This window comes from Protomyctophum parallelum (assembly GCF_964188405.1).
Source record: "Protomyctophum parallelum genome assembly, chromosome: 17".
Taxonomy (NCBI): Eukaryota; Metazoa; Chordata; class Actinopteri; order Myctophiformes; family Myctophidae; genus Protomyctophum; species Protomyctophum parallelum.
Genome location: NC_139719.1, coordinates 36,655,808 through 36,670,122, shown reverse-complemented (window position 1 = coordinate 36,670,122; position 14,315 = coordinate 36,655,808). Strand labels below are relative to the sequence as shown.

The 14,315-nt window shown below is 39.4% G+C and overlaps 2 protein-coding genes across 3 annotated transcripts; one reads left to right on the top strand and one right to left on the bottom strand.

Annotated features, from left to right (window-relative positions):
- The first annotated feature begins 700 nt into the window (after positions 1 to 700).
- phf5a (PHD finger protein 5A) lies at positions 701 to 4,062 on the top strand. The gene is made up of 4 exons (XM_083787033.1): positions 701 to 794; positions 1,181 to 1,204; positions 3,543 to 3,709; positions 3,878 to 4,062. The coding sequence occupies exons 1-4, from the start codon at positions 743 to 745 to the stop codon at positions 3,965 to 3,967; spliced, it is 333 nt and encodes a 110-aa protein (XP_083643159.1). The 5' UTR covers positions 701 to 742; the 3' UTR covers positions 3,968 to 4,062.
- Positions 4,063 to 6,109: 2,047 nt separating this feature from the next.
- On the bottom strand, positions 6,110 to 13,726 carry tefa (TEF transcription factor, PAR bZIP family member a). Of its 2 annotated transcripts, XM_083786702.1 has the most exons (6): positions 13,079 to 13,726; positions 9,939 to 10,328; positions 8,864 to 9,084; positions 8,532 to 8,743; positions 8,188 to 8,250; positions 6,110 to 7,900 (listed from the first exon to the last, which is right to left on the bottom strand). In XM_083786702.1, exons 1-5 carry the CDS (start codon positions 13,197 to 13,199, stop codon positions 8,202 to 8,204), a joined length of 993 nt encoding a protein of 330 aa, XP_083642828.1. In that variant the 5' UTR covers positions 13,200 to 13,726; the 3' UTR covers positions 6,110 to 7,900; positions 8,188 to 8,201. The 2 variants fall into 2 exon arrangements, with proteins under 2 accessions (XP_083642828.1, XP_083642829.1); XM_083786703.1 differs by lacking the exon at positions 8,188 to 8,250 and having other exon boundaries at positions 13,079 to 13,724.
- Between the last annotated feature and the right edge of the window lie 589 nt (positions 13,727 to 14,315).

Below are 14,315 nucleotides of genomic sequence, written 5' to 3'. Positions count from 1 at the left end.
CATTTCATGGCTTACCTGGGCTGGTTGACAGACAGACAGACAGTGTAAAGGCAACTTTTCAAAGAAAGGATGCCAGTGAGGGATATGGTGTGAAGCTCTTTCCAACGCGTGGTGATGATGACAGTAAATCAGGTCGTCTCGTTGAGTGCATTTAAAAGGTTTTATTTTGCTTGCAGGGTGGATAAGGCATAACATAAACCGGGTACTTAAACTTTAACTTAAACAATACCTCGTGATGCAAAATAAACAAAGGATAACTCAAAACAACTGAAAACAAAACAAAACACGCACGGTTGAAAAACTGTGTGGTTTTTCCCAAAATCCCTGCTGCCGTGCACCTGTGACACATACAAGTAGGCTGTGCCTGTGATTGACTGAACCCGCCTATTCCCAGGTTGTCTTAGCAACTTCACAACAAATTAACCACAGAATAAAATGATCAAATTGGCTACAACAGACAGGTTGAGTTATTGATTGATTGATTGATTGATTGATTTGTACAACTGAGAGAAAGAAAATGTTCTGTAAGTAAGTAAGTAAGTAAGTAAGTAAGTAAGTAAGTAAGTAAGTAAGTAAGTAAGTAAGTAAGTAAATGTGAGAATCACTGGCAGTATCTAACACCAACAGCAGGAGGCAGAAATACGCCAACGGGCTTCTTTCTAGTAGCCGCCTAGCCGGAAACACAACACACGCAGAAGAAGAAGACTCAAAGGTGAAAGTTGAACCACCTTCTGTTAGCAACATGGCGAAGCATCATCCTGATTTGATATTTTGTCGTAAACAAGCTGGTGTCGGTATGTTTTATTTCACTTCTACATTATGCTGGTTGACTGTTTCGTCTCGAGAATGTTACAATATGTATTTTAAATTAATGGTTTATGCTTTGAGATAATATTCACAACAACTCTCCGTTAGCTACAATGCTAACGTTACGACCAGATTACGACGTGCAGTTCATTCATTCAGCTAGGCACCTCACGAAGTTGATAATAACAATGCAAAATGTGCATTAGATTGGAAAGTTGTCAATGCACTCCATGCTTTTAAATGTGACGATTCGTGTGGTGAATTATTTCTGTTTACAACTTGCAAGGTGACGTTATTTATGCTACTTTGGCTGTTGGCTACATTATGAGGAGGATCAAGTGTCGTGTTCTGATATTTTGTTTTTCTTTCTCAGCTATTGGAAGACTCTGCGAGAAATGTGAGTACTAGTATGCACATTTGCGCAACTAAATTGGCTACAAACTCACTTTGCTTGCTTTCTGATTCTTACTTTGTTTCTTGTTTACACTTAGAGTAGGCGCAATTTGCAACACTAGGGCTCCATTTTCGTCACCGCTAAACCCCTTATCCCTAAACTTCTTGACTCAGCTGTGATCATCTAAATCAAGAGCTGGGACTCGATTTAAAAAAAAAAATCTAATTAATCAGAGGCTTTGTAGTTAATTCATCTCGATTAATCGCATTTTAATCGCATATCAATATTTAACCCGAGAACAGTGAGAAACCTTTTTTTTTTTCAAATGTTTTTGGTATCCCAGTGAATACTAGTGACTACGGGATTCCACTCATTTTCAACATTTTACTGTCATTAATATACCTTAGAGTTGTTGTGTGGATATAATAAGAAAGTCCCCCCCATTCTGTGTTGCCTAGAACTGGAGGTCTGACAAAAGATCAGTAACATTATGAAGTACATCTCAGTGACATCACAAAAATATACTTCATAATGTTACTGTTTTTTTCAGACCTCCAGTTCTATAGGCAACACAGAATGGGGGGACTTTTTATTATTTCCAGTGCACACAACTCCATAGAAAAATGCGTTTTTATCCCAACAGTGATATATAGGCAGGTGATATATATATATATATAGGCAGCAAGTGCCTATATAAAGTGTCTTCAGTTTGTATATGAATACTCAAATTAGCCGCAATTTGCAACTCTAGATTTTTTTATAATGGGATGAATCTAGAGTTGCAACAAGCTCCATCCACTTCCTATTCATCATTTTTGGTTTGTGATCTGCTTGTCTTAAACAACGTTAAACTCACCAACATTGCAGCTGTAGTCCAAACCTGAATTATCCTCTTTCAATCTGCCGAGCTTGTTTTTCATAAAAATCCACCGTAGAGATGTTATGAGCTACTTTCTGTCAAGACATCTTCTGCAAGTGATTCTTTTTCTAAGTGTTGCAGTTTGGAAGCACTCGTTTTTGTTAACGGGTCGCGCTGCTGCCTCCTGCATTATGTGCAAATTCGATACAGGTGGAATGCAGGGCCGTTCAGTGACGTACGACGAGTGCTTCCGAACTCCAGCACTTAGAAAAATAATCACTTGCAGAGGATGTCTTGACAGAAAGTAGCTCATAACATGTCTACGGTGGATTTTTATGAAAAACAAGCTCGGCAGATTGAAAGAGGATAATTTAAGCTTGGACTACAGCTGCAATGTTGGTGAGTTTAACGTCGTTTAAGACAAGCAGATCACAAACCAAAAATGATGAATAGGAAGTGGATGGAGCTTGTTGCAACTCTAGATTCAACCCATTGTAAAAAAATCTAGAGTTGCAAATTGCGGCTATACTCAAATGTGCTTTACATGGCTGGGCATGAGAAAACAAATAAAAACAACTTTATTATGGGGGAAACATTTCACATGACATGAGGTTGGGGCAGACCATTGTCTGACCACGGAATTCCCACGCTTGCTACTTCAGTATGTTTCGCATCGAGAAGCTTGACAGCTTCGTGCTGTGGTGAAATCACTGCGCGTCTCTGGTGTCCTGTGAGACATGTTAAACTGAAGCAGCTAGCATGGAAGCTAACGTTGGTCATATATTTCCCTCTCATTGCACACAGCCATGCCGCTATCCAGTATCCACGTGTCCATCCGATAGCTTTTACATCTAAATGTCCCATCCATGGAGCAAAAGCGATATAAGCGGCTTCTTCATTCGATTAATTTGGGTTTGGGCTTCTGACGGAGCTGTAGCCTAGTGTAGAGTGTACTGCTGCCTGCATGGAGCAGTGTAGAGTAGGCGTGACGCAGCCAAGTCAGTACTATAGAAAAGCGCCCAGTGAGAAACGTTCCGCGGTGCGATTAATTTATCTGTAGTTAATCGCGATTAATTTTTCTGTAGTTAATCGCGATTAATTTTTCTGTAGTTAATTAATCTCGATTAACGCGTTAAAGTCCCGGCCCTAATTTTAATTGAAGCCAAGTTTGACTTGAGTCAGTGTTTGTTGGGTAAATAAACAAAACGCCCACCCAGCGGTTGGGACCAGTCTGTAGAAGACTCGTGAAAAAAAAGCGAATTCACGCAACCGTGATGTATTACCATTCATTCTACAGCTTCATATTTACATTTGTATGTATTACTCTGCACTACCACCAAGCATGCTGCTAAATATGTTACGTTACACTTACTACTGTACGTACCTCTGTTATACCTTGTATATTTTGCACCTCTTTTTGCCTCCTTCTTTGTTACTGTGACTCAATCCCTAATCCTTGCATTATGTAATTACTTTTCCCAGGTGATGGTAAATGTGTGATATGTGATTCCTATGTGAGACCATGCACACTGGTGCGTATCTGTGATGAGTGCAACTATGGCTCCTATCAAGGCCGCTGTGTGATCTGTGGAGGACCTGGTGTGTCTGATGCCTACTACTGTAAAGAATGCACCATCCAGGAAAAAGATGTAGGTTGATTCAAAAACTGTTGGTCACTTCAATGGCCTTTTAGAATATTAACCAATAGATGAATGCATAATTTAAACCAACCGAAAATCAGTTTAATCATAGCACATTCCTAGTCTAACTTTTATTAATAACCTGTTTCCCTGCCCTTTCCCTATTTGTCCATACAGCGTGATGGCTGCCCTAAGATTGTGAACTTGGGCAGCTCCAAAACAGATCTGTTTTATGAAAGGAAGAAATATGGATTCAAGAAGAGGTGAAGACACTAGACCAATTACCAGCGCCTTTCCTACAGATTTTCTGTGAAACATTTTTTATTAACTTTTGATTTGTCAGTAAAGATCTTTTTATATTGCTTCTGTTTTGCCCTCTGGTTTCTTAAATACTAGTGCTTTCATTATTACACAAATCATGCATCTGAAATAAATAGAATCATTTAAACAAGAAATGAACTTGGTCCAATGAACCATTATTGTAAATATATTTTTCTAGTCTTTTTCATCAGCCTATGCTTCAGTCAAATGGAACCAATGTCAACATGGACCTTAAGTTAATTATGCGAAATCACGCGATGTGTTCATGATTTGCAGCATTTTGTTTGAAACTGAGCACTCCTGTGAACTTTGGAAGCCAATCTTAACCAATCAGGATGGAGTCTGAGAAATCTGAAAGACCCGTTTCGTTGAATGGCTCTAGAGAGACTGTGTACCAATTTGCGTGATGTTTGGACAAAATCTGTAGGTGTACTGTGCAAAAACTTGTTTTGCACAAAGCGGCCTCCTGGTGGCGCTATAACGGGCCGTTCTGGAAATTTTGGGGCAGAGGTTCATCGTTGGCATCCAGGGAGTGTGTGTGCAAAATTTGACATCGACCGGGTTAACGGTGCCGGAGATTAGCTGCTCACGGACACACACACGGACGGACGGAGTGCAAAACATACTCTCCCCCCCATGCCTTCGGCCTGGTGGAGACAACTAGTTTGTAGCATCACTTGTTATTACTATATTTCTCCTGCATATTTTTTGTCCACTAGATGGCTGTATTGGACATTAATTGTACGCCAATATGAACATTACTGTGTTGTGTTCTGATATAGCTAGTCACTACACCATATCAGAGGTGGTTAGCAAGGGTAATGATATATATATATATACACACAGTTTGGAATTTGGCCCTGGAAGTTTTGAACTTTTAGGATTTAAACGTTGCCAATGATGCCAACATTGTTTTATCCCACACAGATACACTGAATTATGAATTGAAGTTTCAATATTCTGCCAGCTGTCATTTTTGTATATTGGAAATGTACCTGACTGGGGATAATTGAAGCCTTATTATATGCTGTTTGGTTGACTTGGTGACACACAATATACAGTAGATGTGCTGCCAAATTGCCACAAATATGATTTCGTTTTTCCAACAAAGCTTTCTTTACTAATATAATTATAAAAGTTGGGACGCAAAGTAGTCACACTTAAAATGCTAACAAGTCATTGTTTACAAAAGAATAAAAACGGGTCCCTCAACATGTTACTGTACCAGTTAAATAACTTGAGCATATAAAAAGCAAATTCATAATGACAAGTCGGGGAAAAACGGGTCCCTCAACATGTTACTGTACCAGTTAAACAACTTGAGCATATAAAAAGCAAATTCATAATGACAAGTCGGGAAGCTCATTTGTCAAGGGAGTCACTCAAGGCAGCTTTGCCTGTGTAGACATCATTCAGTATGATTATTACATTGGCGCCTACATAGGGGTTGACACTAAGATGTTGATGAGGTACTTGCCTGGCAACGGGCAAGTACAGGTCATGCCCACTTGCCCAAAAAGTACTACATACATACTATGAATGACTGGGTTCACACTTGTTTTTATATTTGTAAGTGTAGCAACAGTGAAAAGAGCACATTATAGGTAACCTATTGTGCATTCACAACCTATTGTACATTCCACAGACCAAAAGACCGTACGGCAACCTGAAAGCAAATTTAACTGCCCGAAAGTATTATTTAACTGCCTGAATACCTTAATTTGAGCAACTACAGGAATGTGCTCAACGAAAATAAGTATTTGCATGATTTCACAAGTAAATACCTTTCCCTGAAAAATGATTAGAGCTTTGGTTGAAATATTCCTTTACTTTTACATGAATATATTTTTAAACCAAATCTGAGGCTATTCTACAAATGCCTTCAAAATCAGTAGTTCTCAAAAAGAAAATGTGCCTCAAGGACCCCATCTGAAAAAGATTCACTTTCATGATTTTTCAAAAATAGGTTTACAAGCATGAAATAACACGCTGTGAGCTTGTATATCTGTTATTTTTGAGAACCAGTTCTATTTCTAAAGAGTTTTCTGAAAAACGTATTTTGCTATATATATATATATAGCTCAAATCTAGAATGACACAAATGCTTTCCGGTTTTAATGGGTTAATATAAACAAAAATTACAATACAAGGGGATGAAAGCACCACAGCAACATGCCCTTTTCTCATTAGCTTTCACTCCGATATAAAAACATATAAAAACACAGTGCATTGTTAAAAAAAAAAGTGCAAATCCCAGAAAACCTAGGACAAAAGCTTGACTTTAGCTCGTGATATGTTCCAAAATTGTTTGTTGCCCCCTAGTCTGCATTCATGTGGCCGAAGCGTAATTAAGACACAAAACTATTAAAGGGATTCTTGTTCATGACAGGTCCAAGACTTGTCCAAGAGACTTCATGGTTTGTTTAGTCAAAATAAAACAAAACCCTGCAACTCACATTTCCCACAGCTGTGTGAGCCTGTGAGGGCACTTCAATTTGAGCCAGAAGGTTCATATTTGCCCCTCAAATTGTTAGCGGTACAGTTAATCCATGATGGCAGATCACACAAATTTCCTGAGAAGCAGGGTGAGCAAAGAGAAGTTGGGTTATATTAGATTTCCTAGATATCGAGTTCTAAAAACATTCTAATGTAATATGTATGTGCATATATTTTTTTTTATATTTTTATATATTTTTTGTAAAATAATGAAACAAGTATAGAAAATATAGTTATATTTACATGTGTCAATGTACTCTACACAGTATGACATTTCCGAAGCATTTTTTGGCATTAAAATAACAGGTCAATAAGACAAATCACAAGAGAATCTGACTTATCTCCACAAACAAGAATGAAATGCTATAGGATAAAGCCTAATATTAGGCTTAACAATCGTAGGATGAAGACTCAAAGAAATATGACAAACCATAAAGTACAAATATGTGCAACTGGTGCAGTAGAGTACACACTACAGTTTCTCTTTTTTTTGTCATTGCAATCCTATGAAGCTGAAATGACCAAAATCATCACAGTCATCCAAATATTACTGGACATAAGAAGTTAATTTGCCATGTAACAATATACAATGTGAAAAATATAAGAGCGTGTTTTTCAAAGCTTACCGGTATTTAAAATAGTGGAAAGGAGTTGAAGCAAACTTAAATGGTCTGCATTGCTATAATGCCCGTTATCCAAAGCGCGTTAAAAGCTGCATTACATTCACCCATTCACACACTGATGGCAGAGGCAGCCATGCAAGGCACAACTGCTCATCGGGAACAGTTATGGGTTGCTCAAGGACACTTGAACACAAAGCCAGGAGGAGCTGGGGATAGAACCGGGAGATGGCCACTCTACCCCCTGAGACACTTACTTATTGCAAATTTAAGTTTAAATCAGCATATTGTTTTTTTCCAAGCTATTATGTTTTCTTGGATACTGAATTTTTTACCTGAAGAATAAAGTCACCCCTCAACCCCCACCCCAGACAAACGGGTTGGGTTATCCATGCCTCCACACCAAGTCTCATCCCAAATCCTCTCGATTATCTAATTCGGCAAAATGTTGTACAAAACTGAGCTGAGCACACTATAGATGTGGTGTACTGAAGAAGCTCTTAGCAGTCCATTAACACAAATGTATGGTTTTTTAAAAACAAAACCAGTGAAATAAAAATAGAACTCTTTTCAAAAAGACAAAATCCTATAGCATGCCATACTGTTTATACATGGAATTGTCATGTATATCTTCCTCTTCATCCTCATCTCCATCTGGTCATGCACCAGTCCAGCTGCATGATTCATTTATTCACTTCCCCCATTTCCACCAACAGAAAAAAATAAATGAATAAATCAGTGATAGTCTTCCTCTTGCAGCGCACTTGAAAGAAAAGAGAAACAGGGAGGTGAATCACACAGGAAACGGGAAGGAAGTTCAACATGAGGTTAAGGGAAGAGAGGTTAATGCCATATTTAATTTCATACAACGTTAACAAACGTTGATGCCTTGCGGCTGTGTGAGCCTGAATGTAATGAATTAATGTAATATTTGTTTGTGAAATATTACTACTTACTACTAAGAATACATGATTCCAGAGAGACGGATTGTATTCTTTCTTCACGTATAAATGGTTGACAGTTTAACAATTTCTCCTTCCACTTTCTTACCCCTCGTCTCTTTCTCAGCTCTCCTTTGTCCAATTCCTTGCATACCATTGAGTTGAATGATATCTTTTCAGTGGAACAGGAGAAAATGTAATCTGTGAGGCACTACTTTGACCACTATAAATTGGGTTAAGACAACAATGACACAGCAAATCCCTGGCCTGATTGTCTTTCTTTCTTTTTTTTATGACTGATGCAATCTTATGTGCAAAAGGGCAATAATTCTAGGCACCCAGTGTACTGCTAGTTTTTATTCTAGCCATCTACTCAACGACTAATTTAGACCCAATAGCGGCAGGCCAGTTATGTGTGTATGTGCACATATAATTGTTAATGCAGTCTCTTACAGTCTTCCGAACTTGGATTCATAGCTGGATACAACATTCTTGAAGCGGCCACATTCCTTCCGGAGCTCAGCCACTTCTGTTCGCAGTGCCACGTTTTCACGCTCAAGGAACGCGGCGCGGACAGTAATCTGGTTTTCCTTTAACCGGCGAGCATCACGAGAACGCTTTGCCGCAACGTTGTTCTTCTTCCTCCGCTGCCAGTACTTATCATCCTGAGACGAGAAAAGTGTATATATTTTTTTTATAAAAGTAAAAACTATGAATATTTAAGACTGACGTTGCACCTTATGCAGTGTCAGTATTGAGAATTTTGAGAAATTCCCTAAGCTTACCTTCTGTTCCTCGGGAACTAACACCTTCCTTGCTTTCTTGATCATTGGTTGAGGCTTGAGCTCCTCATCTGTGAACTTGTGCTTGCGTGGATTGAACAGTTCACCTCCAGGCACACTGGACAGCACCAGGTCAGTGGGATCTGGCTCAAAGTTGACGTCCACCTCGACCTCCTCAGGCTTGATAGGCTCTGGGGTCATCCTGTTCTCGTCTGTGGTCATCTCTGTGTGAAAGATGGTGAGAAATATAATTTAAGGTGAATGCTTCCCTGCTCTACACTCAGCATTAAGGGTTAGATTGGGGGGAAATCCCTGCAGTAGTATCATGTTCAGGGTTGTGTACTTGTACATCAAGCTGCCTGCGGAACTTAATATAACAAGTAGTAGATACATGCAAAACACTGTACTCCTGCCATTATCTACCCAGTTAGACCAGTTTCTATTTTTTCCCTCCCACTCACCAACTCCACACATAGAACATTCTAGTGTTGCGTGACTTTTAACACACTTACAAGCATGTATAGCCTAGGCCCACGTTTAGAGCGACTCCAACAGGTGGAGAAAGGGTGCTCAACAGGTCAAAAACATAAACATAAATATGCTGCTGCTGCTTCTTTCATTCTATGCAAACATGTTAGTTGAAGTATTCTGTACATTTCTAACAGCACTTAATAAAAGTGGAGCAGCTTATAAAAAAGCAGCTTATTAAAAGCTTTTTTTTTTACTATTTAGAAAATAATGTTTAATAGTTCAAAAATAGAGCCCCTAGTCTATAAAGTGCTATGTAATGTACAGAATACTTCAGTAAATAACTTTTCCGGAGGAACCTCAATTTTTCATTATTGCCACTGACTGAACTGCATGAATAACTCAAACTGTTCCGTGTCAATAATGAATGAAAAAACACTAAACAGTTGCGTTGATGACTGGACATACACAGATTGCTTGTTTAATAAGATTCTCAAACTGGGCCCATGATCCCAATAATAAGCCTACACTGTCAACTTTAAGAAGGGACAAAATCCTCACTCCACACTTTCCTCACTTCCTTCCATCTTTCCCTGCTGTCCTCACTCACCTGCACTGATGATAACTTCCTCTTCACAATCGTCCAGCTCCAGTATGGGCAGCAGGCCCACTTGGGCGGCAGGGGTCTTGGCAACCACAGGGGCCTTGGCGGTCACAGGGGCCTTCGTTGCCTGGGCAGCACGAGCAACCACTGTGGCCTTTGTCTTCTCCTTCGCTCTTTCCTGACTACTCTTTGGCGAGTCTTCATCCATGGAGGGGGCGATTCCATTCTCCATCAGGAACTCCTCCAGGTCCATGTACTCCAGGTGGAAGTTCTCACCATCATAAGGGATAGTCTTGTCCCAGATGGCTGGGGTCAGGGCGGCTGAAGGCCCAATCCCACTCCCTCCTCCATCAAGGTCAACATTGTCACCAAGGCCAAGCTTCACTTTGTCTGTCTCTGGAAGACAACAGTACACACAACAGTGTATGTCAGCACAGCAGAGTGGTACATAAATATATATGCACACAAGCATGAAACAGACATTTTCACACTTCAGCTAAATGTATACACGCAGACAAGGCACACACTCAAGAGTTGATTCGATGCTTCCGGAGGAGTGAGCAACTTGGTGAAAGAATGACTTTTTATTTCCATGAAAAGAGTAATGTGACATGATGAGTAAGGAGCAGAAGGCAGTCTAATCTAACTATGGAGGTCAATGGGACAATTTATCAGAACGTCTACTGAAAATGCCCCAAATACAGACAAGGAAAATCCAAGATAAAATGTGTTAAGACGTTAGGCCTAGCTACCAGAACAGCTCCAATATGCACCTTTAAATAGTTTAAATATATATTTTTTGGCTTTTTCTGCCTTTATTGATAGGTTGAAAGTATACTGACAGGAAGGAGAGAGATGGGGGGAAGTCATGGGGCAAAGGCTGTCGGGATCGGGATCGGTTGAGCTAACCGTCCGGGCCCATTTGGTGTTTTATTTTTTAATGACGATAGTGGATAGTGCTGTCTGTAGAAAATATACTGTATATCGGTGTCCTCGTTCAAGTCAACCGAACTACATTTGCCAATTTGGTTATGATCTGGTGATTACAAATGAGTATCATGTTCATGATACTCATAAAACCATTCAGTGACCCCTAGTTTCATGGGGTCATTGACATCCTGGGAGAGACCACTGCAAACAGAATAGAAGTGTTTCATCATGGGATAAAAATGATCACTCTTTCTATTGATTTACAGTGACTCTTCCCTCTAAGTGGCCCGCCTAATACACACAAACCGTGCCCAGCTTTGTGTGTCTGACTGTGTGTACCACGGAAATGTTGGTGTATGTGCTAACATACACCAAACATTGACAATCAATCCTACACAAATATTGACAATGAATGGACAATTTTGAGTGTTCGTGTAAACACAAACATTGCGTAACACAAACATTGAAGATAAAGGTGAGAACGCAAATTGAGATGATTGGCCCCTCACTTCACACGTGTGATATTTAAATTACACAATGGTTCCGCATCTTTACTCGGTACAGATTTTTCACATCTCGGTAGATCAGTACAGTACAGGAGTGCCTTTTCTATCTCATGTTAACCGCCTTACACTTGTGCCCCCGATTGAACATGTATAACTGTCGCCTGACAGCCCAACCTGTCTTGTCTGGATGATGTTTGTGACCATGATCTATGTATATTGACTATATTGGAGTTTTTATTTTATTTTTTATATATTGTTTTTGTTGTTTTGTTGTGCTTTGAATGTTCTTTGGTTGTCTTGATTTGGAGTTTGTGTTTTGTTATTGTGTGTGTTTTAGTTTATTTTTGTATTTGTCACTGTTTTTATTTCTGAATTTACTTCTATTTGTAAAAAACAAAAAATGAATAAACAGAACTTAAAAAAAAGATCAGTACAGTACATATGGCTTTTGAAGCACTTCACTCTCAAATGTGCATTTGTTTTTGTAAGGAGTGCTTTACACAGCAACCCTAGGATACATCCCTTTCTCTTTTGTGTTTACCCTTTTCCTCCCTAATTTACTAATAAATCCCCTTCTATGTAGCTGTGGATGTACTGATCTTGCTGACAGTCTAATCCTGGCTTCCTGCATTGACATTCTCAGTCACCTGATGCTCTCGTCTAAGAGATGCTCTTGTTTTTGAGGGGCTAGCCCCTCCTATGCTTTTAGTTTATGTTCACAAACTTTGTCCTACACAAACATTAAATTCCCATTGACAATGAATGGACAATTTTACGTCATGAGCAAATAGACATAGTGTCTATTTTACGTCATGATGATGTACGATGATAACTAGTAGAGCACCCCTCACTTTTCTTTACACATTGCACTAATGCATGAGTCCCCACACTATAACAGAGCCACTGGACCCCCTCACTCTAGGGATAAAACATTCAGGCCCAATTGTGCAGAATATGATTAAGGATAGAGTTGTTCCGATGCCGATAGCCATCACAGTTTGAAAATGGACATTTCAACAGTAATTCCCAAACCTATAATATCCATATTTATTAGTATCTTTCCCATTAATTAATGCAGTTCCTATTGGAACACAAACACATCTTTGTGAAGATCCTGCCATCCCTAGCTGCCACAATAATGAAACTCAAGTCTTTCAATGAAGTCACAGCTAGACCCACTGACCCACTCAGCATTTTTATATAGGCTATGCCACAGATAGGATGTTAATTGCTTAATTATTATATCATGCATGTCCACCTGTAATCCTGTATGAAAATATCTGCATTGTTCATATGGCCTAAATTCTTGTAGATCCTTGTAAACTGTATGCTTATAGCTCCTACTTGTATCTCGCATCATGTGTGTAGTAGGGTAGGCTACATTTCCTCACGATTTGTCTTCTTTTTCATATATTTACATAATATTTCATATCAACCATCAAGTTATTTTTATGACAAGGCAAAACAACAATTAACACAAATAAACCGATGGTGTTCTTTTTTTATATATATTTTTTTAGAATTATTTAAGCTTATAGGCCTACTCTTTTATTTATCTCCCGTGTTGTCTCAATGTCAAATATCCCAGTTATAATTGACCACTATTTCTCGGTTGTGTGGACGTGCGCGCAAGCAGTTTCGGGATGTTTCGGCTAAACTCGTTCAAATACGAACTCTTTCTTGCTCCACACACGAACCTGCTGGACTTACCGTCGTCGCCCTCGAGTAAATTCGGTGGTGGTGTTTCCATTATTTTCTTTATAACCACAGGTAGTGACCCATGCAAACCCGTGGTCGTTTCCAGTGTGATGGTTAATGGATCCTTAGACATCCCTGCTCCTTTGTTTTACGGAATTATTAACAAACTAAATATCCCTCAAATTATTCTGTTATCTCGACAATAACAACAAGTGGAGTTACAGTAGCCGGTTACCAAATATATTCTCCCACTCTTAAGCTGTCCTTGGATTTGTAATAAGCGCAATTCGTTCATAGGTGCTGAGAGGTAAGAACACTGTTCAAGACATGACAGAAGAGTCAGTGAGTGCAGTGTGTGCTGTGCATGGCCCAATTCTACAACAATTCGATGGTCAATCGAAGCCGCGCCTCCTGCTGTTGATAGGTGAGCTTTGCGTCAAACATCATGAATATTAAACCACAGACCGTAACAAAAAAGAAAAGAACATACCGGTATATTAACATTCTAAATATGAAACAGCCTGCTGTTGATAGGCAAGTTTTGGGTCAAGCGTAATGAATATTAGCGTTGTAAATTAATCAGACTGCTACTGATTGGTTTGGGGTCAAACAATGAAACCCAACATGATTCATGAATATTAACGTTCTGCACGTAAAAGAGGCGGGCAGGCGCGGAGACAAACCAATGGGCATCGTTTCAACAAGTCGAGACCATTGGTTGAAATAACATGTTCTGAAATGAATAATTTAGAAATGTGGCAGAGGAACGACGTTAATTTTTCAAAACTACGTAGAACTAAGTAAGGGAAGTAGTCCCTATCAAAGTTGTGCAGCCTTCCTTTATCCGTTTCGGATTCTGTCGTTTTCTCAAAGAATGACAAAGAAGACTGAACCTGTTCCAGCGATTGAAAGAAAACAAAACAACGGGCAATAATAGTAGCAATGGATACTTTGGCGCCATTAACAGTTGTACTCGACCAGAGTCGACCTAAATGTTGTTCTTGTACGTTCGCTGTCGCATCTCCGACCAACTGACAACTAGGGTCTCCAGCACAAAATTGCTATCACGTTGAAAAACATGTGCCGTCTGCAGCTGTCATATGTTACATGTCGCCAGCAGTGTCCAGCCAATAGAACAGCCAGGCTCCATGTAAACATGTGTTGGAAACGTGGGTGCTGCTGCACAGAGGAGAAACGTCAGATATGACTGAGACATTCCACATATTCATATATGACGTTTCATCATGAC

Bases quoted from the DNA above. Each gene is read 5' to 3' on its own strand.
- phf5a (XM_083787033.1), top strand. From the start codon at position 743: ATGGCGAAGCATCATCCTGATTTGATATTTTGTCGTAAACAAGCTGGT. The intron at 795-1,180 runs GTATGTTTTATT...TTTCTTTCTCAG, and splicing joins TCGTAAACAAGCTGGTGTCG to CTATTGGAAGACTCTGCGAG. The intron at 3,710-3,877 runs GTAGGTTGATTC...TTGTCCATACAG, and splicing joins GCACCATCCAGGAAAAAGAT to CGTGATGGCTGCCCTAAGAT.
- tefa (XM_083786702.1), bottom strand. From the start codon at position 13,199: ATGTCTAAGGATCCATTAACCATCACACTGGAAACGACCACGGGTTTG. The intron at 9,085-9,938 runs GTGAGTGAGGAC...TCTTTCACACAG, and splicing joins GGAAGTTATCATCAGTGCAG to AGATGACCACAGACGAGAAC. The intron at 8,251-8,531 runs GTAAGAGACTGC...TCCACTGAAAAG, and splicing joins GAATCCAAGTTCGGAAGACT to ATATCATTCAACTCAATGGT.